Raw genomic sequence first — 26,501 nt, forward strand, 5'->3', positions numbered from 1 at the left:
TTTTTTTACATGCCCCCCCCCCCCCCCCCCAAGATTTCCCTTTGTTAAGGGCTAATTTGACAGAAAAATAAATCTTGCTTAAATGTTACTTAAATTAGCAAACTTAGATACTTATTTTTCCCCCTTAATTCCAGTCCTATAAAAGAGAACATCACTAAGGCCTGGAAAGGCAAATAATGTTCAACTCAGGAAACTCAGACTGGTCTAGAATTAGCCATGTTGTGGCTTTATGAAGCATTGTAGTGTAACTTCCAAATTCTCCTCTTAGGCTGGGCTCAGACTTCCCTTTCTGAAAAACAGACTCAAGTAAATGAGCACTCCTCTTGTAGTCAACCTTACCTATTCCTGGACTTTGGGACAAATCTAGAATTTGGACAATGCTTCTCAGAGCAGAAGAAAACAGGGTTCAAAACTTCTAACGACAAGTACTGCTATCCAGTTGTGGAAAGCCTTGGGACTTACCATCAATGGCCCATTAATCTGGATTTGCCTCTGTGAAACCACAGCAGGACTGCACATCTACTTCCTTTGACGATTGGCTGATTTTAATGAGCCACCTAGCCAAATATTCTTTTTGATTTCTCTGTCTTTGTACTAGTGACCGCACATAGCCTTTCTACTCCACATTTGTTATGTAAACTAGATTTACTGGTGTGTTGTAGCTGGGTTCTTACTCTTGAATTACTTTAGCCTCAAAACTCTGATGTAAAACCCTATGGAAAATTCTAAGCTTCAGATAAAACTAGCTAGCATTCTCCAATTTCAATAACATACCAGCCCACATCAAATGAAACAAGACAGTCATTTCCTTGAAATGTATTCCAGATTCCCTTAAAAGTTGAGTGAAACAGTCTAAGTTTGGGGCTTTGTAACTTGAGGTTTTGGGTTTCATTAAAAAAGCTTTGCAAACTGCAATCCTTGCAGAGGTTGTTTACAGAAAAGCATGAAGCTCAGATGTGATAAGCTGTAGCGCATCCTGAGATTGCAAGTAAAGGCCTCTAAAATTTTATAGAAAATTAACAAAGGTCATAAATGTGGGGGTTTTGCCACTTCACATAATTAACTTCAAGAGCATGAATTGCAAGGTCTGTGTATGTCTAAAACTTACAACCGAAGCATCAGCCACCTCAGGTATCCATGCTTGGGTTTGACCTCTGACTACTTACAAGGAAATCAAATGATCATTCAACGGCTGCTTCGGTGAAAGATCTATTGCACATTACCTGGTGACGACACTCCTTGCTGAAATTAGTGGGAAATATTTGTCATAACTGGAGTACAAAAATGTAATTCTCCCAGGAGGTCTGACTTGATACTAGAATAGCTGCTTAGGAAAATTCCTAGATGTTAACTGTTTCCAAGGTTTAGTAAAATAGTTTTGAGAAGCACACTGCCAATGTTTGCATCTGCAAGCCAGACACATTTCCTCATGGCAAAGTGTTTCTCTTGCTGATTAGCAGAATTAATTTTAATGACATTGCAACTGTACTCATGTACCACTTGTCATAGTTACATGTAGCAAAATGAAGCTCTGTATTACATTATTCTGTATCTGTTACAATATAGCATGCCTTTCCAATTGTCCTGCAGACTCCTCTATGCATGGGAAAGAGCCTCTAACAAGGCGCGCTCAGCTGCATTTTGTGTTCTGGCAAGGCTAAGAGGGCCTGGGGAGAATCCTTATTCTTTGGTGCAGGCTCTACTATTAATGAATGGAGTACACCACTGGCACTGCAAACTAACCTCTCCACATATCAGAAAACCAAGGGTGCAACAGCAATACATGAAATACAGTAGAATTAATATCAGAGAGAAAAAAAAATTACAGTGTGTAGAAACTTAGATTACATTCCTACAGTATTTTCAAATAATTAAACTACTAATGTTAGCATTCTAAGTACAAGGAAGGAAACATGAGCAGCAGGGACAGGAGGCAAGTGGTAACTGACAGGAGCGCAATTAAAATTTTCTGTTGTACCACAAGGAAAGATTATTCAGCCTGGGTCTGCCAAATAGGGCAGTGAAACACATGGCTTTTGAGATTCCCAAGTCTTGATCTATGCAAGGCTTTGTTGCAGTTTAATAGGCTTGGTCTGAAAAGATGGGGGCAGGGAAACCACACCATGGATTACAGCATCTCCTGCTGGCTGATGCATGCAGGGAGAATAGGAAAAAACTTGCCACTTTCCCCACCCCTCTAGCTAATAAACAGAGATATTAGACAGCTACCTAAGGGCAAAAAGGCATAAAAAGAAGCTAAGTAATGTGTTAGACTTAAATTAATTTGCCTTCCCATCTCCCACTCTCTCCAAATATATGGCCAAACATTTTGTGGTAAAGTAAGTCAGTAGATCTTGTCTGAATGCAGTCAAAACAGAAGTGGTTTTGAAGTCGCTTAATTACAGTCACTGCATGCGTGTTACTGTAAGCTCTCTTCTCTGAGTCATGACAGCAGGAAGACTTTTCTCAGATACCTTATGACAGACTTATTACATCCAGTCCTCACATCCACAGGAGAAACTTCTACTGACAGGGAGCAGGAGGTTTACTTGGTGTACATTTCTGCCAACTACTCAGTACAATCCTGTGGTGACAGTGTTTAGTCCCACTAGGGACACAAATAGTAAAGCCATATCTGGTAACACCATGGGCAGGTTGCGCACCATAAATAATTCTTAAAGAAGTGCTATAGTTCTATTCCTAAATAAGTGCATTTCTCCTGCCAGTTCTACAGTGTCCTGGAAAGAAATCATTACAGTGTTCTAGCAAGCCAAATATAAATATATGGATTGTCTTTTGTTCTGCTATCACTATTACAGTTCCGACTGTACTAAAATCTTTGTGTTGTGTTCTGGGAACAGTAATGGTAACTTATGCTTCTCTCATAAAGGTTTTCGTATTACAGTACCCATGGGAAATCTTGCTCTTATTCATGGATTGGGAAGGAGAAAAAGGCATAGCAAAATTTGCTGTAATTCTGCTGCTGTTAGCTTCCACTGAGAGGTGGCAGACATCCCTGAGATGAGCAGAGAAGGAAGGCAGACAGCACTTCCCAGGAGAGGTCCTTGGAGAAGGCACGTAACAGGGGAATTTTGAAGCCGTATCTTATTACAGGCTCTTTCTTCATTGTAACTGTTACTAAACACTGACAGTATTATAGGAACTTGGGTAGTAATAATAAATAGAACATCAAATACAACAAGATGTTTTCTGGAAATCTTAACTTGGGTCACCAAACTTTGGAGCAAAGATGAAAGCTCTGCACTCATTCATAGCCACGCTCAGTGCTCCATCCTGTTACTTCACAGGATATACAGGGCCTGGAAGTGGCAACAAGCTCTCCAATGACTGAAACATAGAAACATCCTCTTCTGCCCTTTAGCCTTCCAATATTAAAAAAGAACCTTACAAAAATTGTTAAGTCCTGTGAAAAGAGAAAAAAGGGGCTAACAGTGCATAGCTTTCAAAATGGTCAAAGTATCCTTGTTGCTTTAGCTTAAATTAAAAAACTCCTCACCACACCTAAGTCTCTGTTAATATCCAACACTGATTCTCAATAGGCACCAGCTCTGAGCTTAGCTGTAACAAGTCAAACTGACTATAAAGCTTTTATTTTGTTGTTCACTGTAACACTCCTACAGTACAAGCAATAATAATGTTACTAAATAGTTAAACATTTTAAAAATCTATCAATAATATGAATAAAAATAGATTAATAAAATACTGTACTTGGCAAGCATCTACAACCTGACCCACTGAGGTACAGTATAACCCCGAGTAACATGGGTTTGATGTAGTTACTTTAAGATTTACTTTCAAGGTGCTGTAGAAGTTATACTGTAATTATTTCTTTTCTTTTACTCTTCAACAAGTAATGACTGTTGTGAGTCACAGATAGTTCTGCCAGACTTATCCTTTTGTCAGACTCAGCTTTGTACCACAGGTAATACAAACCTAATTCAACAGCTTCAGCAGGTCTTGGATTGAAACAACTACAACCCAATATCCATTCCTGTCTATCATTCTGGCTTTGACAAATGAAATACTGCACACCCTTTCAACTTTTAGCCCCATTCAACAACGTGGTAAATGAAAACATTCTCAGGAAACAATACAAAAACCAGAAGAAACAAAATATTATCTCACTCCAGCTAGGGCTGCTGCTGCGTGGACTTGACTTGCTGCTGTCTTTTACAAAGTGGATCAATAGAAATGAGCAGCAACACAAGGGGAAGATTTTACCCTGCATCAGCCTCACTGCAGGTGTGGATGTATACGGCACCCCTCGAGGTCTGCGCAACTGCTGCCACACTCTCCTCAGTAAAAACAAACAGGGGACCAGTTTCCTACTAGTAATGGTGCCATGCTGACATTCCTGGGTAAAAAAGCGTTGGGAGGGCAGGGAGGCAAAAGAGCACTGCAGGCTTCCCACTGCCCACCTGTGGGCCATACTATTGTACGGACATGCTGGTTTTGTTCTCCCTGCTCATGATTTTTTGGCCTCTCTCCTGAGGCTGCTAAGGCTGCAGATGGGGAGGGCTTGGAGGACTGTGGCATAGCTCACTGCTGCATCCTTCAAATAAAGGTTGGCTACACTACCTGGAAGATTGTGTTAGTAAGTTCTGGATGGCTGACCACTACCTGCTGATCAAAACTGAAACACAGAATCCCAATGAGACCAACAAAAAAGTTCAGCCCAGGGCTAATTGAAACTTAATTTAACTCGCATCTACAGAAGCTGTCAGGGAAGTTAATCAGTGGCAGCACACATGTGATACATGCTTCTCTGCTTTCACCCACTCCCACATCAAGCATGGCAAGCAGTACCAATTGGCAGTCTTTCAGCAGAAGGCACAGGACAGAATTTATACCAATTTCTCCTAGTGCTGTTGGGCTGGAGCTGTACCAGCAGGGCTCTGGGAATGAGGCAGCCCTGTTCGCAATGAACTGAGAATTTCAGTTCAAAAAAGTTATCAAATGAGCTTCTATCTTTAAGCAGCATAAAAAGGCACCTCAGTACAAAGAAAGAATGAAATACAATTTTGAAGTCCTCTCTTTCACTGCACTTTCTGACTCCTAAAGACAAATAAGCCCTTATCTAAAATCCAGAAAGGGATCCATTTGTAATCTGCACCTGCTTTACATCCCAACGCTTGGCTCAAGGCAATGAAAGCTTGTCTAGTGTTACTGCGAGCAGCCTTCATTCCAACAGAGATGAAACATAAATATCTAGAAATAAGTCTGTAAAAATGATGAGGCATTTTAGACTTTTGATACATTTGAATAAAAAGAAAACCAGTTTCAACTGCATTCCCACTTTAGCAAATAGATAACATGCATACTTTGTTGTGAAACAAGGGGACCACAGTAGTGAGACTGAAAGCTACAAACTGCTCTGAAGTGGCAGAGAACCAAGTCACCTACTGACTTTGTTTGTTTGTTCCTTAAGGGTAAACAAACAGGACATACAATTAACAGTACAATGACGACATGGGGCTGCCTTGCTTTGGATGTTGCCATGATGACCGTTCAATTCTTCATGGTTAATCTTCAGGGTTTAGTTTTGTAAAGGTATGAAACACAAGTTTCCATTTTCTGGTACAGTAATTTAGAAGAGGAGTAGCTGGGAAAAAGTATCCTAAAATCAATCTAAAAAAGCCCCAAAAACCTCTTTAAAAACAAACAAACAATCAACAACTAATGACATTTGCCCTTTAAATGTTATTTTATGGCTGTTCTTATGTTGTGGGCAGAGACTTGAAAGCAACAGAGTACTTAAACACAACACTCCAGACATGCTGCCTTCATTTTTAGATTCTCCAATTGTTTAAATGTTAATATTATTTTTTTTAAATTTTATTTTCCTGAAATGTAGGCACTGGGCAACACTAGACAAAAACCTAGTGACCCACCTACCCAAATGCTCTTAACTGTTATTTATTTAGAATAAACCAGGTTGGAAGAGACCTTCAAGATCATCATGTCCAACCCATCAACCAACCCAACTACCAGCAGCCATCTCTGCCTGTGAAGGTTTTAAAAAAATAAGCCATTATACCAGTGCCTTGGTATCTTTTAAATCCCCATGGTTACCAAATGTACAGCAAGTAAACGAGAAACAATTATTTTCCTAAATTCCATCAATCTGCAATTATTCTGTAATTCTCTTTTATTGTTTGTGTGTACAAAGTGTTTACAACATGATCAAGTATGATCACAATGTTCCATTAAAAGCTGTCTAATAACAGTTTGGCCATGAAACCGAAATCAGACAAAATGCTAACAGAACCAAAAGAGCCGTTGCCCAAGGAGTTTTAAATCAAACCAGAAAGTTCTATTTCAGTGAATCATTTTCAATTAATTTCTGAGGTTAGAAGGCAGTTGGTTACATAGCAGAATGTTTTTAATAGATGAATAAATGTCTTTGCTTCATAGCCCTTACTAAATGAGTAGTTTTAAGCTGAGATTCCAAATTTGCAGAGTACAAATCACACAAATGGCACTGAAAGTTACACCATTCAGTGAAGGAAGGGCTTGAAAACAAATCATCTTTACACATATTGAAAGACAGTTAATAGAGATGTCCTTTGGCAAAGCAGTCTGGGTGAACACACAGTCTTTAGACATATCAGATACTTTGCACCATTGCACCATTTCCTTTTCCATCTTGCATGTCAATTATAGCCCAAAGATTTTCACCCCATTTAACCCTAGTTTCTTTCTTGTCCACAAGAAGGAAGTGAAGCTGACTTTTGTTCTAACACGAACTTTTGTTTCTGCAGATGATCTGTTTTTGCTTTCCAGGCAAGCAGTTTCACAGCCTCTTTTAAATATAACCTGGACAAAAATAAGGAGCAAGGGCAAAAATCTTGAGAGGTATCTACAACAACGGAACAGAGATCCCCCATTGCAGCTGGTAGGTAGATGTTTCAAATCACATCAGAACAGCAGAAAGAGGCAACAGAGATCTTGGCTCAAAATTCAAAGAAGGCTTAGGAAAATAATTCCAGGAAAAGGTGCCAAATTGTTCCATTAGGGAAGAAATACTGAGTCATGTTCATTGCTCTTAGGTATACACAACTTTCAGTAACTTCTACACAAGTGTAAACCTTTATCAGAAGATTTAAGGGAGAAATTCAATATTCTTCTGAGATCTGACCATGGTAAATAAGAGTTTTGAGGCTATAGATATCTTGGCCAAAGGTCTTAAAAGCAGAGTCCAGGCTATAAATCCTAATGAGGAGAACATCAAGATATCTTTCAGCCAGCTAAACATCAGAGCAAAAGAGTCAAGATCCTTCCTAGTCTATTCTCTGCACATTTCTAATCTAAAGGGTCAAAGAATAAGGCAGCACCAGTCACCATTTGCTGCCATCTACGTAAAGATGGGCATTTTTAAAAAATACAAACAAGAAAATCTTTCTCCACCACAAAATATTTTAAACATTTCATAAAATGACACAGCACTCTTCTTTTTGCTTAGGGGGGAAGTTAACTGTCTGCTGCAGTTAGCAGGAAATTCCTCTGACAATAAAATAAATCAATCAATGGTCTCAAAAGCCTATGAATCAATTATATGGGTTACAAAGAGCTTGGATTTGACAGCCAAATGTGTTCTTCTCTAAGATTTATCTGTGAACATTCAATTAGAGAAATCAAGTGGGATAAACTACTCAGTGAAAATGCAGATATTTGGAAGGAAAAATTAATTAATTCGGTATGGCAGAAGCTACACTAATGAGAAGTAAAAATGAGAGCGGAAAGCTGCTTTACTGCTTAATGGGTCTGGCAAAAGCTGCAAATTCTCTGGGTTGAGAGCAAATGCAGAGATAGGACTGTTCACAAGAAGCAGGCAGCTATGACTTAGCCAGAACCTCAACTAGAACGTGTCAAACAAGGTCTAGGATGGCCTAAAAAATCTGCTTCTCAGTTACTGTGAATCAGCAAAGTGCAAGAATTCCCTCTAAACAATCTAAAAACCCTTTCCTGTGTATTTTGGAACATGGGCATTTTTGCTTAGGATCACTTGTGTTTCAAAAGCTTGGTGACAAATGACTAGATTAAAAACCAACATGAAACAAAAACAAGAAAAAAGGAGACATTGTACCTGAAGACCATTCAAGTCTACAATAACAGACCCTAAAGATTTATAATCCATGGTGAACATTTTCTGCAAACAGAAGATAGCATCGTATGGCCAAATGATACACTTGCAATTAAGGAAAGCGTCAGGTAAGTCAGGATACTTCTATACTGCAATAAAAAGACTTCAATATTAAATGATACTGGGAAGCTATATGAGAATGGCAGGTACTTACATTACAATTGGAAGACCCATCAAACGTTGAGTAAGAACCATCAGGCCATTCTGTAGCATCTACACTGCTCGATTGCCTGTGCTGTGCTTCATATTCCTTCAGCTGAAATTTGAAAAGACAAAACATTTTCCAATAAGAAGCAGCTTTCAGTCTTCATTGAAACAGCAAGAGTCAATGTCCTTTCAGGGTTTTTTCCCTAGTATCATTGTGAAGCTGATTAAATCAGAATTTTTGTCTGACTGCTCACAGTATCACAGTATAACAAAGGTTGGAAGAGACCGCGAGGATCATCGAGTCCAACCTATCAACACAGACCTCATCACTAGACCATGGCACCAAGTGCCACGTCCAGTCCCCTCTTGAACACCTCCAGGGATGGCAACTCCACCACCTCCCTGGGCAGCCCATTCCAATGATGAACAACTCGCTCAGTGAAGAACTTTCTCCTCACCTCGAGTCTAAACCTCCCCTGGCGCAGCTTGAGACTGTGTCCCCTTGTTCTGGTGCTGGTTGCCTGGGAGAAGAGACCAACCCCCACATGGCTACAACCACCCTTCAGGTAGTTATAGAGGGCAATGAGGTCACCCCTGAGCCTCCTCTTCTCCAGGCTAAACAATCCCAGTTCCCTCAGCCTCTCCTCATAGGGCTTGTGCTCAAGGCCTCTCACCAGCCTTGTTGCCCTTCTCTGGACACGCTCAAGTGTTTCAATGTCCTTCTTAAACTGAGGGGCCCAGAACTGGACACAGTACTCAAGGTGTGGCCTAACCAATGCAGAGTACAGGGGCACAATGACTTCCTTGCTCCTGCTGGCCACACTATTCCTAATGCAGGCCAGGATGCCATTGGCCCTCTTGGCCACCTGGGCACACTGCTGGCTCATATTCAGGCAGCTGTCGATCAGTACCCCCAGGTGCCTCTCTGGGAGCTCTCCAGCCACTCTGACCCCAGCCTATAGCTCTGCATGGGATTGCCGTAGCCAAAGTGCAGCACTCGGCACTTGTTAAACGACATCCTACTGGATTCTGCCCATCTGTCAAGTCGGTCGAGGTCCCTCTGCAGAGCCTTTCTACACTCTAACTGACTAACATCTGCTCCTAACTTGGTGTCATCTGCAAACTTGCTGATGACTGACTCAACCCCCCCCATCCAGATCATCAATGAAGATGTTAAAGAGGACAGGGCCCAGCACTGATCCCTGGGGGACGCCACTGGTGACTGGCCGCCAGCTGGATGTGGCACCATTCACCACCACTCTCTGGGCTCGGCCCTCCAGCCAGTTCCTAACCCAGCACAAAGTGTAGTGGTCCAAGCCACGAGCTGGCAGCTTAGACAGCAGTTTGCTGTGGGGGACAGAGTCAAGGGCCTTGCTGAAGTCCAGGTAGACCACATCCACAGGCCTTCCCACGTCCACCAGACGGGTCACCTGATCATAGAAGGAGATCAGGTTGGAGGGGCAGGACCTGCCCTTCCTAAATCCATGTTGGCTAGACCTGAGCCCTTGTCCATCCTTCAGGTGCGCAGTTATTGCCGCCAGGATAATCTGCTCCATCTCTCAAAATAATTTGGTTTAGAACCAGACGTTGCAATGGTATTATTTTTTTCTCCTTAAACAAAAATGACCTGCAAACACTGAGTTTTGATGAACTGTCATTGGTAAAATACAAATTACACAACCCCAACTCAGAAGCACATTTTACAGCAGACAGACTGAATCATAACAGCCTGCCAATTTCCTTCATAAGGAAAATAATCTGTGGTAAGGACTAGGAACTATCTATAATAATTTTAAAACAAAAGGACATCTTCCTCATTTTCCAATAAAAGACTTATGACATAAGAGCAATCCTACTAGAGTCAAACTGCTGAGAGGATCATCAAGATCTGGTGATATTAGGAATTTTAAAAACGTTGTAGCTAGTAGCTCAGACCACTAGAGGGAAATGGTACCAGCACAGGCACGAACAACACGGGTTAGGTACAACTCTCCCGCCACATGTTTTTTAACAGCAAAAAATTAAAAAGAATTCCCAATATTAGCATCTGGTAATTCTGAAATTTTGCATTTTTTTCATGATGTGATTCCAGGCGAGGTAGTAATTTCTTCAGACAATAACACAGCCTTATATTCTATTCAAGACCTAGTATGGAGAACAGGTCCAGAGAAGGGCAATGAAGCTGGTGAGAGGCCTTGAACACAAGCCCTATGAGAAGAGGCTGAAGGAGCTGGGATTGTTTAGCCTTGTGCTGGGTTGAGGCAGCCCCCTTCCCAACCACTGGCAACAATAAACACTCAGACAAACGGATTGCAAAAGTGATGGAAAGTTTAAATAGAAAGCAGTGAACTTTTACAGAAAACCAAAAGCGCAGTGACAAAGAAAGATCCCAAAACAGACCCAGAGAGATCGCATCCCCACCTGAGGGTACACCCAAGACCCCCAGGGCTCCTTCTTCCCCCTCCCACTGCTAGGCTAGTCTCAGCTGGCCAGATCTGAGACTGCCCATCCCCCCATGGCCTTGGGCCTAGCCAGGCCCAAAGCCAGGAGACATCTCCCCCAGTTACCGGCTGACCGAGGAGGAAGAAAAGAGACAGTGCTAGACTCCGCACTGCATCTTATAGTGGTGCAAAGAATTGTGGTAGGAAATACTACATAATTTCCTGTGTCCACCCCTCTGGGCTGGACTTCTGGACACAGGAAGTAAACATTGCAGGGGGGCACCAAGCTCAAACTGCAACAAGCCTTGAGAAGAGGAGGCTCAGGGGTGACCTCATTGCCCTCTACAACTACCTGAAAGGTGGTTGTAGCCAGGAAGGGGTTGGTCTCTTCTCTCTAGCAACCAGCACCAGAACAAGAGGACACAGTCTCAAGCTGCACCAGGGGAAGTTTAGGCTCGAGGAGAGGAGGAAGTTCTTCACCGAGCGAGTCATTCGTCGTTGGAATGGGCTGCCCGGGGAGGTGGTGGAGTCGCCATCCCTGGAGGTGTTTAAGAGGGGACTGGACGTGGCACTTGGTGCCATGGTCTAGTCATGAGGTCTGTGGTGACAGGTTGGACTCGATGACCTTTGAGGTCTCTTCCAATCTTGGTGATACTGTGATACTGTGATTTACCGGAGTGCCAGTTCATGGCCTTTATAAAATGCAGAATACCCTGCGTATCATCAGGGTATTTTGCACAAGGGTACAAAACCCAAAACTAGTGTGGAAACTTCAACACTAACCTTTGGAGTTCTGAGCAATTAAAATCTCAGCCCTGTTGTTGCACAAATACAATAGCTTACATAATTTTCATTGTTTTGTTAACATATAGATTTTTAAGAGAAACCTTGTGACAGCCGCTGTACTAATTAAAATTATATCTGTATTGATTTAATGTCAAATGCCAAAAACAAAGGAACTGGTACCTAAATTATTCTACCTAGTGCAATGGGACAAACAGGTAGGCTTCCTCTACTTTTTCATAGGAAAACTCCAGATTGGTATAGCCTAATCCTAGAACACGTTTCTCAAGGAAAACAAAGTATATACATATCATACCCTAGCAAGTGCTTCTTCAATAGTGATCATCTTCTCTTTGACCATCATCATCAGCTGGATCCGTTCCTCATCACTCATGGTGATCTCACTGGCCACATACCCGACATCTTCTCCTGTAGTAAAAAGCAGTGATAATAAGCACGTGTAAGAGGTCACGCAGAGTGGGGTACATTGCAACTGGTTTTACCCACAAGGATATGGCTGGCCAGAAACAGATCTTCACACAGTTATTGACACTGAAAGACAAGAATCCACAGGGAAGTGCAAATGCCAGAAGTCTCGCACTTAGCCCTGAGGAACACTGTAGTTAGCTGCCAGAGCAGATGCAAAGTCTGTTCAGAAACAGTGTGCTGGACCCCTCATGGCTCTCTGCAGTTGACTGGCCATATCCTCCCATCTACCCAGGCTATCTAACTGGCCACTAAGCTGGCATATGGTACTGGATGTACTGGGGTTTTCAACTCCGGGACCTCTCCTTTCCATCTGTGCTTGGCCTGTCAGCATGGACAGTAAGGACTTGACTTGAGAGCCGGCAAGGACCCATGCTTAACTGAGAGTGTAAATGTGCCTTCTTGGACCTCCTAAGTGGGTTCCTGTCATCTTTCACATTCTGTCCGAGCACAGACATAGTAACATGGTGAAGTATCTGTTTGCAACACAAGGATCCAACACACGCACATGGAAACAGAAGTTTTCTGTATGAAGAGTACTACCTAAAGCGACACACAGCTGCACCTCTTGGAAAAGAGCTAAAGACAGACAGCTGACTGTTTAAGTGGAATTTATCTTACATTCATACTAGTCACCAGATGCAATTCTACTACAACATTTTGTATTGCATTCTCCTGTGAGAGGCTGGATACAAGCCTGAACCACACAGGTCAAAGCAACCCAATGCCAAAGAAAGGAGAAACATATGTCTAAGTAAAACAGATCAGCATTAGTTTTATTGAGTCAGGATTAGAGGAAAGAAAGTGCCTTGTTTATTTACAGGTATTAGTTATAAATGTGTACCAACCACATCACTTTATGTCTGCGCCATCACTGACAGTCAGGACCAAAGGCATCTCAGCTTCATATCTACAGTCTCACAGAATAGGACTTGTCTTTCTAAGCTCTATCATGATGAACCAAACCTGTGACAACACACCCAGTTCCATAGATCCTCACTGCCACACTGATGCAAATAAATTCTACTCCTTTGTGATGCTGACTCCTATTTCATATGGACAGGTTGTGTGTCCTTGAAAAAAAGATTTACCTTTTGAAGTTTGCCTCATTAGTCCTTTCTGGTTCTTTCGGAAATTCTGCCAAAAAAACTTATTTTTCTTTTTCCAGTCTGCTTTCCCTAAAAGGAAAGAGGAGAGGGAGGATGAAGGGAAAGGAAAAAAGAATTTCAGAAAGAAACATTAATTAGTAAATCTCCAAGAAGCTCTCAAGCATTAAATTATATTTTCTAAGTCAAAAACAACAAAAAAAATCTCAAATTTTCTGGTTTTATTTATCTGTTCTGTACTAGAGCTATGCTGATGAAGCTATTTGAGAGAAATGCATTCTTTTGGAATTGCCAATGATATAGAGGACTGAGATAAGCCAGTAACTTAACATATTTTGAATTATAAACAGAAAATATTTTCTATTCATTTTGATATCTGTGGAGTTGTTAATGTCAAGTCTGGAAGCATTTTAAGCATTTTGTTCATTCTCTTTAACAGAGCCGTAATTACTAAGTCTAAGCCACAACTCGAATGAGTAATTTTCCAATATGTATGTGTGCATATCTATACAGAAAATACACACTTCACATATATATAAATGCACAGACACACACGCACAAACACACAGTCTGCTACTTGGCGTGGTAAATCTTATGAGACCATCAGCTACATCTTGCTATCTGTATGCCTGGACTGTACAAAGTTAGATCTCCATGTCCATTAACATCAGATCTGTATATGGCAGGATGGCCCAGAAGTAATTTTTTCCTAAGAAAGAAACAGGATCTGGCTCTAGGTAGGGCATATAACTATGTTCTGTTGAATTAATCAGGGCACGTGCTATAAAGCTTATACCACCAGCAAGAGAACATATTATGCCTAATTTGGCAGAACTGCTAATAATAAGAGCTACTTCTTCCCCCTGCTTTTGAAAAAAAAAAAAACAACTACAGTTTATACTGTGCCACTCAGTTTCAGCACCTGACTATAGTATTTTTGGGCCTTGCCCTAGAAGACCTAGAGCTGACTTTACTGACTCTGAAATACAGCTTACATTTAGATTAAAAGAAGCAAACAAAGAAAAAAGCTTCACAGCTTTTATTTTCCTTTCCAGTAGGCAAAATAAAATTTCTCCAGAATAGTATCAGCCCAATTAATAAATTAAGATAGCAATATAAAGTAATTATAGTAAGTTTTTGAGGGTTTTTGCTCATTCTGTTTCTTTTTTTTTTTTGTGTAGAAGACAATAGAAAACAAATATTTAAGAATGCAAAATATTCTAGAAACAAAGGAAGAGACTCTGGTGTGACATGAACAAAAATAACAAAAAGATCCCCCAGTTATTCACTGCTGGTGGTAATTTTCAGAATGCAAAGGGATAGACTAGCAGTGATTTAACAAGCAGACTTTTGAAATTCAATATAACAAGTCAAAAGATATTTGTCTACCACATGACAATGCTGGTTGGGCAGTCTCAGTAATCGCTAAGACACCCAGCATCTAACTTCAAGCTCACGAGATTAACCTCCCCCTCCCCCCAAATCCTGCTGATTTCTGCCAGTATTGTGTTTACTCAGCTTTTCACATTCCAGCACAAGCAAAACTCAAAAGCTGTTTAAGAATTCCATAGGAGTATCAAATAAAATGAAATATACTGACCTACAGAGCCTTCTTCCGAACTTGATTTATGAATGGAGAGCCTAGGACAAAAAAGAGAAATGGACTTATTGATGTAGGCTTCTCACATTTCTTATGAGCTGTCTGATTACAGTAAATTATAGTTTCCAAACAATATATCATCAGCTGTTTTCTCTTCCCATTTCTTCCCAATGCAGCTAGTTGGAAAGAAAAACTGAACCCACTGGTCTGACCACAGTAACTGAGTTCCCCTCTTAAAAGTGCCTTTTGTGACCAGCACAGAAAAATACAAACTGACAGAGACCTATGGTTAAGGCAAAGGAGTCTATGCGTCCCTCAGAAAAACACTTTTTCTACTGACCTTCCCCCTTTTCATTTCTAAAACAGTAAGATGGCTGCCTTAGAAACTGTAGCACTGGGATGCTGTATTTGTTTAGCTCTGTAACAGTTTCCAGTCTATTCTGTTTTCATCTGAAAATGCGTTGTGCTCACTGTACTTTCAGAAGCCACTGTGTGGAAGAGAGGAGTTGAGATGTAAAGACAAGGTAAAGAATGCTAGTCCAAATCCTATGAAGTGTGACCACAGATGCCTGGAGACTGACTACAGCTTCTCTCTCCTGAATCCCCTTCTGTGTGCTTTCCCACCAGTATATACTCTCTCCCTCAAAAGCTAGCTTCAGAGACTTATTTTAACAGAACAGGGACTTTACAAACAACTCCCTAAAATAGCAAGTAAATCTTTTGTTCTCGGTCTTTATGTCCATTGAACTAGTTTTCCATAATGGATTCCAATTCAGTGCCAGCAGTTCATTGTGGGGTATCTGATGAGACAACATCATTCTGCTTCATTGCCTTTTTTTCCCTGTCTGTATAAATGGAGCTAATAGAAATTACCAAATCTTGTTCTTTTCTTTGAAGCCTTCCTATGGGAATCACTATTTAACCATGCTGCACCAAGCCAGTGAAATGACTTCTGCCAGCTTCGATGGCTTTTCTGGAGGCTCCAAGTGCAAAGCATTACTGCAAAGTCTTTTCTGAGAGCTCAGCCCCGTGACACGACAATGCTCTATTGTGCGGTGGCTGTAATGCAGTCATGCAAAATGGAAACATGCACACCCCAGCATCCCAAGAAGACCTCAAGCCGAATCATTCTTTGAATGAGGCTATATAATACCACTCGCATGCCAGACTCCTTGCTGTTTGCAGTGTCTGCACAGGCTCCTTGCATTTTCTTAGACTCCCAGAAGAGGGCAACGAAGAGTTTTTGATCAATTCAATAAACCTCTTGAAGGGAAATTTTAGTTCGAGTTTAGTTCAGAGTTTAGAAGACATAAGCAATTATTGGCCAGTGTTTTGCAAGCATGAGAAACTTGCTCGTCAATTTGCAATGATATCATTACATGGGAAATGAGACAGAATGAAGTTTCCATTTGATTTAGTAATTCATCTAGACAAGGAGGGTTTGGCACAGTGAATCTCTGAAATATGGAATCACACAGAACCACAGAATCAACCAGGTTGGAAAAGACCTCAGAGATCATGTAGTCCAACCTATATAAGTCATGTGTTTTCTGCCTCAAAACCCAGAATCACCGAACATGTCCGGTTGGAAGAGACTTCCAAGCTCATCCAGTCCAACCCTCAACCCAGCACTGAAGGGTCAACACTAAACCATGTCCCTAAGCACCAGCTCCACAGGCTGCTTGAACACTCCCAGGAAGCAGAGGAGCCTGAGGGGAACTTCTGTCAACTTCAGACTGATTAGAAATTTAATCCAGCAAAAACTGAAAACTACTGAAGGAACCAAATTTGAGATTTGTAGTGCACCAGGTGGAGGAAGATACTTATCATTCTCCTTGCTGATCAAGTTTACCCTTAAAGGGGGAAAGTTAAAGATATAGGTGTTATACTAACACATGTAGATAAGGGATGACCAACAGATGTAATCTTTGACACAGCCCCTTGCAACACCCTTCTCTCTAAGCTGGAGAGATGGATTCAATGGGTGGACTGTTCAGTGGATAAGGAATTAGTTAGATGGTTGCATACAAAGGGTAGTGGTCAATAGCTTGAGGTCCAGGTGGAGAAGGGTGACAAGTGGTGTCACTCAAGGATCCATATTGGGGATCAGTGCTGTTCAGTATTTTCATCAGTGATATAGGCAACAGGACTGAGCCCTCATCAAGTCTGCTGATGATACCAAGCTGAATGGTGCAGTTGACATGACTGAGGAATGGGATGCCACCCTGAGAGACCTGGACAGGCTAGAGAAGTCAGCTCAGGAGAACCTCATGAGGTTCACAAGACCAAGTGCAAAGTATTGCATCTTGGTGAGGGTAATCCTCAATACCAACCCAGGCTGAGGGATGATGAGATTGAAAGCAGCCCTGCAGAAAAGGACCTGGCAGTACACAGCAAGCAGACCACCTTCATTTATAAGTGCTTTAAGAGCTACGCTGAGTCTCATCAACAGATGCAAATTCTGATTATGATGTTATGCATTCCCTAAAGAGGAAATCTTCCATGCCTGGCCTGACCTTGAAAATGCTAACAGCTGGTCTGAAACGACGGAAATGCCAACAAAACTTACCACATAGGGCTTGATAAGGTACTTGCTTTTTAGTTCCATCAGGCATCTCTGATGTTTAAAATCTTCAGTGAGATCAATCAAGCGTTTTACTTCCTACATGTCTCATGAAACAGTCCAGAGTACCTCAGAGTCACTGTATGTTTGATTTGCCAATTACCCTCCCTTACTCCGTTAAAACTGAAGATCCTCTGTGAACGTGCACTGAAAATGATTTGTGTTCTTCCATTCATAGACTGATAACTTGTACTGAAAGTTAATGATGCAGGGATACTTGGCAGAAGTTTCAGCACTGCATGTCTGAAAGGGAGCCAAATGCCATTACTCTGCTGTGGAGGCCTTCATTTTTGTTGTGGTCTGATATGCAACTTCACTAAAAAGCTTTCATTTTAAATGTACTGTCACAACATATAGCAGAAGAAATGTATGGGTGTATATTCAGACAAGGAGGAAGGAAAAAAGTTTTATGGCCACAGAGGAGGAGTGCTTTCTTATCAACCCGTAATCTCTGGAAGTGAGCTGCAGAAGGGGTCAAAACTTTAATCCATTAATTTCACAGATTCAAAGCCATCTCTTGGCTGATACTTCATGCCTGCCTCTTGGAGCCAAGCTGATGAAATAAACAGACAAGGGGAAAAATCCCAAGCACAATAGATAGTCTGTAAGTGGAGCTACTTTTGTCAGTATCCAAATATTACTGCCTTAGATGATGGGTTTCAGTGGAGTTTAGTAAATGACATGAGAACACTCAGTGATTAGTGACATAAAATTTAGTCACAACAGCCAGAGTGGAGAACCTGGCCCAGGAACTCGCTGATTAGAAAGACTGGATTAACTGAAAGGAGTTTACATTCAAGACTACAATGTACAAGAACACAAACCGGACTGACAATAAAAGTCAGCCTTTCAAATGCTGAAGGTTTGCAAATGACCTGTGGATACCAGCTTAAAAAAGGATGACTGAGAAAAAAAACCATGACAATCTTGACAGGTATCCAATGGCAGCAAAAAGAATACATATGGGAGTAGCTGTGCAACTGTCATTACTCATGCTCAAGAAAGATGAATTCAAACCAGAAGTTGCAGAAAGAAAAGGTGTTCGTATAGTTAGAAAACTGACCAGCTAATCTTATGTGAGAAAGTTAAAAAGGTCTTCCTGTTCAGACTGTTAAATTGAAAGCTGCAAGATTATTTTGCTGTCTACTAATAAATCAGGGACAGGAAGAAGTAGACATAAGCCAGAAAATACTAGAAAAGAGGAGTTAACATTTCCTAACTATTTGGACAAACTTCCAACAGTAGGTATAGAATGGGAGGACAGCTTTAAAAAAAATAACTACTTTTAAGAGGATGGTTGACAGTTCAAGACTCGACCAGACATCTTTTGACAACAAAGATCTGGCCATGAGGACTGCCTCTGGAGGGCACTTCTGGTTCTCCTTTTGCAACTTGTGAGTTTTGTACAAACAATAGTAAAGCCAGACATGCAAACCAGTCTTTCAGTCTGTCTTTCCACAACAGTGGTGCAGTGGGGATAAACTTGCTATACCTAAGCAATCCATCCCTTTTATAAATTAACTCTTGAATCCTGGAGACGGTGCTCCAAAACTTGGGAGTGGAAAGAAGAACACACACACACATTTGCATCACAAGCCAACTGAGAGACTAAGCTGCCTTGAGCTAATGGGCTACATCTTTTCCTGTTAACTCTGGAATGCCCAGAGCTTATCTTGCATACAGAACAAGTTGACTTTACAAGAGATACAATCGTATGTGCCCGGAGATGTGAATGTGCTGGTACACCACAGAACTGGGAAAGGAAACAAATGACACCATGTGCTGCTTTCATTAATGTGCCTGTCGATTTCTGAAAGATCATCATTCTCAAAACAGAACAAACATGGGAACTGAGAATGACAGGATTTCTGACGGGTGTCTATTTCAATACTTAAGTATTTTAAATACAGATATGCTTTAACACATGGCCACATCTCATTTATGGACCACAAAATCAACAGGTGCGTAGTAAACATCTGATAATGAAACCACTACTGTTACGATTTTCAATAAAATGACAGTGGCCCTCTTATTCCTTCCCAATGACTATTTATAGCCCAACAAGGAAAATGCTTTGGATAAGATTTTCAATCTACAAATATTATGCAGATTCATAGTGGTGAATAAACTGATGCAGAAGCCCATGCTGCCGCTGCTGCAAAGTCATTTGTTATCTATGTGCATTAGAAATGGCCCAGTCACACAATTAGTATGAAAAACTGACAGTCTTTTAACTACTCCTGACTGAATACGAGGTAATTTATCTAACTGGAGCTGGCACAGGGAAGGAAACAGGCCTTTGATATTTTTATCAAATTTGCATGAACCTGAAGAGAAAGCAGGCCTACAAGGTTCTGACCTTGCTAGCACCACTGTGAGAAAGGGATGGAAAGCAAAAACGTTTCGTTCAATTATCTTCTCATTAGGTTTCCATGGCAATGGCTCTTTAAGCAGGTCAAAACTTTCTCAGTAGAAACAAACACTGAGCTGCTTGTGAGCTGTACGTGTGCACGTGTGTTTTGTGCTATCACCAACATGGATGCCACCATGTTGGTCCCATGGACATAGTCTGGTGGTTAGCAGAATGCAGATGAGGCTATCTCAGAAATTTAATAACTGACTGTTTGGTCCCAGCCAGGAAATAGATAATCGCCAGCTGAAAAAACTCCTTGACAGCAAAGAGCAGGACCCAACATACTGCACGCAATGCACCCGGTTCTGTGTGCACTGCTCACTACATGCCATGTCAATGAGCTGCAACGAGTTAGACTTCCTCATGAAAGCTGCCCTTCATGTTTCTTCCTAAAAAATTACCAGGCTTGAAATCTTCTTCCAGCTGCTCAAAGGCCCACTGGTTTCCCTCCTCACGTGTCCCTGGCGACGTTTGGCTGGCCTCTCACTCCCATTGTGAGGGTAATTGTGGGAGTTTCCTGCCCTACTTCTTTTGAGAAGGCTGTTTAAAGACAGCATGAATAATTTGGCTTTGACTAAATCAGGCCTCAAACAAGCGAAAACAAGGCCGTACACATTCACTGATTCTTTTCAATTCCTGCAAGCACAGGGTATTAAAAAAAACACATCTTAAATACAGACATCTGAAGTGCAGCAAGCTCCTACTTCTTTTACTTCAATATTCTTTTCCATTTTTAAACTCTGCGAAAGGAACAATTTAGTCTGCAATTAAGTGAAACTTTTAGCATCCTCAGTTTGTGGGATTTGTTTGTTTTCTGCTTTGTTCTTCTCAGTTTCTGGCCTTTCTCTGTCTCACATCCTCTGTCAGACCCACCTTCCTATGGCTTTGCAGGTGAGCTTACAAATGCCTGCCAAAGTTAATTTGGGCACCTTGAGAAGTTGCCAGAATCAAACGTAATAGAATTTAAGCCTCCCTCATCCATGACCTGGAGGGATGATTTAATAACCTCCTTCACTGAAAGCCTGACCTGCAGTTTGGATAATGCAGGGGAAGGGGATTAAGAAATCTAGAGTTCAAAACTACTGGCAAAGGCCAGTAGATTAGCGTATCAAAGTCAGCAGAATTGAGGCTTGTATGAATCCTGATGCAAAATGAAAGCTGTTTTTAAAGAGACTGTTGATTTCACTGAACATCACTGTTGAAGATGGGAACGCTGAACTGCAGGAACACTCCCAGCCTTAGGCTCATTTGGAGTTCAAGTTTATACCACAGGGCAGTGACTGGCTTTACTATGCCACATCCATTCCATAAAATCCTCAAAAACCGATCCAGTCAGTAGTCTCTCCTGCAGAGACGATAGCATGCAGATAGCAGCCACTTGTGGTCTCACTGGTTACCTGCTAACAACCTCAGAGAAAGCTGTAATGCTCAAGCAGTGAACAACTTCTCCTCTAATATTCCCAACAAGACATCAGAGACCTGGCCAAACTGTATAAATTCAGCATGTGAGAAGCTCTGTTTAAGGTCTTCGTCCTGCACACACAGAGAGGATGACACCCTGTGGAGCAGCTGAAGCAGAGAGTCAAGGGCACAGCTGCACAGCAGCTCCCCCATGCCAGGGGAATGCAAAGCTCCCAAGCAATGCTGCCCTGGGCCGCCTGCACCCCACACGTGCATGCTTTTCTCCAGCTCCTTCTGTTAGAAAAGTCTGTTTCTGCTCAGTGCCTTGCTCTGGCAGCGTATGGGATTTAGGTCCTGAGGATCACAGGGTAGGGAGTGCTTAAAACTGTATTATGCCACAGACTGAGGACTATAGCAGGATGAATTTTATGGTGCTTAGTATGAAGTATGACCATTTACTGGGTCAGGAGTATCCTTGAGTGGTACAGTTCAAGAAATGGCAGGTGGTTCTTGTAGGAGGTGACAATTCGTAACACACACTGCCATGTGAAGGTGGTGAGAATGCCTGTGAAACACCAGATACAGCCACAACTGTTACCTCATGTGTGGTTTTTTTGTCTTTCCCTTCTCTAGCAGCTGCAAGGAAGAAGAAAAAGTATATAGGATTGTCTGTACCTCATCCTATCTGTATGCAGTGCTCTTGGGTCTCTTAGCCACTTCCTTCACTTTCCTGGCAGTTCTCCAATATACAATATTTGAAACTTGCTCAGAGGCTGCTGGAGCAAACAGTGACAACAAATAGATCTATTTCCCATGAGGGAAAACACAAAACTTCCCCTCTGCAACATCCACAGTTCTTCTGAAAACAGGATGAGAGTCAGGATACAGAAGCCTGAGTTCAGGGGACTGGGTTTAACCTGGATTTCCTGTCAAACGTGCAGAGCTCATCAGTCTGTCATGTAGACTTGAATGCTCAAAACCGGGAACAGGCTAAAAGTTGGGTTACATTGTTCTAAACACTCTGTTTACAATTATGAGAAAACCCTGCTCAGTCCCCTGCCTAAGTAAACATCCTTGGGGTGTTGCCGTCACTTGGAAATAATAGGGATTGTATATACAATACATCCCCAGATCAACGTAGTATGGGGACAAAGAAGCAATAGTAACTGCTAAAAGCACACTTACTGCATATTTTTTACACTGATGATTCTTCCAGCAAAAGCACAAGTCAGTGTTTCCATACAGAAACACCTGCAGGTCTGGGGACATTTTTGTTTAATCTGAATAGTGTCACTGTTGAAGATGCTGTTGTGACTTTGCCAAAGGCACACTAAGTATCTGCAAAGTTACAGTGGTACCACAACTGACAGCAAGAGGCTTGGAATCTTGGAAAGGGCAGAGGGAAATGAAATTTATTATGAAGAGAGGAAAACTACAAACATCTCATAACATGCTTTGTATTATTTGCTGAATATTATGATTTGGAAACCTGACCAACCATTTCAATTTACAGAAGGAACTTCAGTACAGCCAAAAAATCAGATGAATTGTGAGGCGAAGCTTGAACAAACACGACTTTGTTTTCTGATGTTTACAGATAGCTTTTCAGGCCCCATCCATATTCTTGCTGTTCCTCACATAAATCTCAGAGGCATTTGCTACTGCAAAGATTTTTATTTCTTTGCCAGAACAAATTGAATGAAAACTGTCTTTGGTAGGGCACAGAGGAGGTTCCTATGCATGGTCTTTTCTGTAGCTTCATCTAATTAACAGGAACAATGTTGTCAGCAGCAAAGAAAGGTGATTATTGTCCCAAATGCCTTTTGGAGGGATTGTGACTTGAAGTCACAAGCAACTGCCTCCAGGCCTGTTTAATACCTTTTGCCTCCCTCCATGCACTGCAACTGCTCTTCTGTGTTACAGCACATCACCCAATAGACAGATACTTGCTGAGCAACTTGATGGACTGAGGGCAATGACTAATTTCACACTGACTTTGAACAGCAGGGAAGCAGGGACTCAGGCAAGACCGAGTCTTGTCCCCTCAAAGAGGATTTTTTTCCTATCATGTTTTCAATGTGGTGCACATTGGATCCTGTCAGGCCCTCTCTTCAGGCACCGCAGAAGAGGAAAAACAAATCCAGTTAAGACAAATATAGCTTCTTCCAGACTCCATCAAAGCCTCTTTCTGTCTGGAATCTATGAACTCTGGTAAATCAAACAACCATACAGGGTGTTTTATTTTAAATCTTTAGACCCTGGTAGCATTAAGCAGCAGCACTGAGTGAAGGAGCTACCAAGAGTTACCATGTTCCAGATGGAGACTTGCTTTCTCCTCATTATCCCCAAGGTTCTTCATTGGGACTTTCTTTCCTTACTGGCTGAAGCAACCCACTCAGAATACCACACTAGAAAGAACTCACCTCACTCTGGAAAAGTATTTTCGTTATGTAGCAATCTAACTTTTCTTGGGGAAGCTTCTACTCGGGCTTTGGAAGACTACTCACGACAGCAGATGTTTCAGTTCCTGAAAATCTGGATGGCTGTTTTGGAACAAATACATCCTTTTTTTCCCCCAAAAAATATTCTTCATGAGTATGAGAAACCCATGCACATCTGCATCGAGTTTCAGGTTTGATGAACTGGAGTCTTGTCACAACAAAATATGTTTTGTAAAAGTTTTACCCCAGATCTTTCATGCACCATGTGGGGCCCACAAAAGAAAAGTCCCTAAAGGGACAAGCTTCCTGTCTCACAGCATGCCCACACAGCAAATTCAGATGAAAGCCACAAGCTAAACATTGAACCCAAAAAACCCTCTAGGGCAAACATACTGCCCTCCTTTGGAAAACATCAAATTCAACATGTTAGTAACAAGTACAGACCTATCAGGTGGGTTTGATCATTTTTCTGCAGATTAATTTTCTAAATTGCCTCTTTGGAAAAGGCACTCCCATGACAATTCAGCTCTCCAAGCTAGAAGGATGAAACCAGCATTGCTGTGGAAGGCTGTCACTAATAGGCACAGGTTTTGAATAATATATATGGTATTGAGTAGATACAATTTATTTTTTCAACACCTTGCCCAATTAGCATGCATCATGTTGCCTTGTTTCTTATTGCTCAAGTGTCTGACACAACCTACCCTGTGCCAGTTCCACGTATCTGGTTCTATTAACTAGTATCGGATTAATCAACTGACAGATAAATCCTCAAACAGGACAATTCCATTCTTGAAATGTCCACCAAAATCACAGGTTCCTTCCAGATAACCTATAATAACACAGTTAATTTCCTTTTGGTGAGGTAAATGGGCTCTCTCATAACAGAGTCACTCTGAAGATGTTTTCACATAGACTGTCTTCTCACCCAGTTATTTGTGGTACACCACCTACACAGAGACACAATTTAGGAAGCTGGCTACAACTAGTTTATTCCTAGTTTTGTGCTGTGAGATCTATACCTTATCATTACCTGAGCTGGGATGATGATATTTATCCATGGGGAAAGTGCTTTGAGGCTGAGAGTACTGAGATCATAAAATAGGCTTGGAAGCTTACTTCCTACATTACAGATCTCATAATGTTCCCATCCACTTGGCACTTCTGGGTTCATCATAATGTTAGACAGAGAAGCTATCCTCGAAGAAAACATTTTCATGTTTCACTATCTGAAGCACTAGGTTGAAATTCCAAGCCTTCTAGGCTTTCTCTGTTAACAGCATGGAACTTGGAGGCAGTGATGCTATCCAAGGTTAAATTCACCTTATCTGTCTTAAGCTGGTTTGAGCATTAGCATCTATCTCAAGCAAAGCATCGATCTCAAGCAAACCACCATGACTTTCTCTGTGAGCACAGAAGAGAGACAAGGTGCCTGTAAAAGAGAACTTACTGCTTTCCAAATTCTGTTGCACAAACCAGCTTTCAGATAATTCTAGAGAAAGCCCCTAAGCAGCGGTTCCCTGCCATACAACTAACTTCTACATGGCTGGCACTCAAGCAAGTCCCATTCCTTGTATCCATCACAGCTCCCTCTGGGACTGATGCTCCTCATGCTGAACTAGCAAGAACAGGGACAGTAATTTCTTAAACCTTCCTGTTACTGTCCAGTATTGTCCCCTGTCCATTTGAAGATACTAAAACCTTACAAAAGTGTGTCACATTACAACTGGATTCCACAAACTTCCTCTGAACCAGTCCATCTGACATACCCTATGAAGTGAAGGTAATTGGAAATAGGAATGTCAGTTGTCTTCATGCACTGCTGCATGCTATCCATAGCAGTAGGGATCCAAGATATTGGGATCAAAGGAAGGAGACACAGAAAACAAGAACACATATTGCAGTGGGAGGTGACAGTAAACAGAAACCCTCTCACTCCTCACAGAGAGGTTTTTATTAAGGATTGCTAACATTAAAGCTCCTTTTAACTTGGTTTTAAATACTTCATTCTCTTGGCATCCTCTTCAAAAGCATAGTTACAAACCCAAAAATGCACAGGAAAAGGAAAGTGATTTACATTTGGACCTGTCCCTTCACCTCACCTATTTCCTTCTGGCTGTATTTAGGTCTAGTCATAGAAAGTTATTTTTTAAGCAGGTTTAATGTGCAGAGAATGTAAAATCAGTGATGTTCCTCAAAAACAACTACCAGACTCCTTGGTGTATACACACCCCAAGTGTTCAAGGACAGAAAAAAAGTGCTCACAGAGGGGAAAAAATAAGACGACCCTCCCTTGACCTTATAAACCAAATTACTAAGAGAGACTGACAGAAGAAGCAAGTTCCAAAACAGGTTTCATTAATAGTGGCTTGATCTGGAATCTTGAAACACCAATACAATCTAAAACTAATTTAATCTAAGGAAAAAAAATATACCATATTCCCCACCCCTCCTTCCTCACTTCCTGTGCCTTCACTTACTTTCTTTCAGTGTCAGGTGTTGATGCAGTGCTGCTGAGACCAAGTGACTCCTGCAAGAGAAGACACATAGTAGTGAGAGCAGACATAAGAGCAACCTTTGCCCAATTTATGCAGAGTATCAAATTAAAGAATAAACAAACAAAAACGGGTGATCAAAAAGTGCTTACCTCAATTTGAGATCGCAGCTGTAGCGATGTGGGGCTGGCATCAGGTTTCTCCTAAAACAGAACAAAGGACAGGTTAATGAAATACCACACACTAGAAAGAAAAAATCTGAAGGAGTGAAAAAAAAGAAGAACCAGGGCAACAGAACCTAGTACTACATCAACATTATTCAGACAGGAAATATTAACCTCTTCAGAAGGAATCTTTCAGGATAAATTCTGAAGTACTTCAGAAAACAGCTAATTCTATCC

At 41.4% G+C, this 26,501-nt stretch overlaps 1 protein-coding gene across 6 annotated transcripts in view; it reads right to left on the minus strand.

The window, feature by feature from the left end:
* Positions 1–26,501, minus strand: part of LOC137448087 (SAM and SH3 domain-containing protein 1-like) — a 603,815-nt gene that overhangs the window by 38,978 nt on the left and 538,336 nt on the right. For 5 of the 6 annotated variants that reach the window (XM_068152255.1, XM_068152262.1, XM_068152272.1 and 2 more), the window contains exons 3-8: positions 26,253–26,303; positions 26,086–26,135; positions 14,728–14,768; positions 13,113–13,199; positions 11,852–11,964; positions 8,319–8,420 (exon numbers count right to left, since the gene is read on the minus strand). In XM_068152255.1, coding sequence (XP_068008356.1) covers positions 8,319–8,420; positions 11,852–11,964; positions 13,113–13,199; positions 14,728–14,768; positions 26,086–26,135; positions 26,253–26,303 — 444 coding nt within the window. The remainder of the gene's footprint in view (positions 1–8,318; positions 8,421–11,851; positions 11,965–13,112; positions 13,200–14,727; positions 14,769–26,085; positions 26,136–26,252; positions 26,304–26,501) is intronic. The other variant, XM_068152265.1, reaches the window with a different exon arrangement.

The sequence above is a fragment of the Melanerpes formicivorus genome, unplaced genomic scaffold (assembly GCF_026170545.1).
Source record: "Melanerpes formicivorus ecotype bairdi unplaced genomic scaffold, bMelFor1.0.p_v2 SCAF_2, whole genome shotgun sequence".
Classification (NCBI taxonomy): domain Eukaryota; kingdom Metazoa; phylum Chordata; class Aves; order Piciformes; family Picidae; genus Melanerpes; species Melanerpes formicivorus.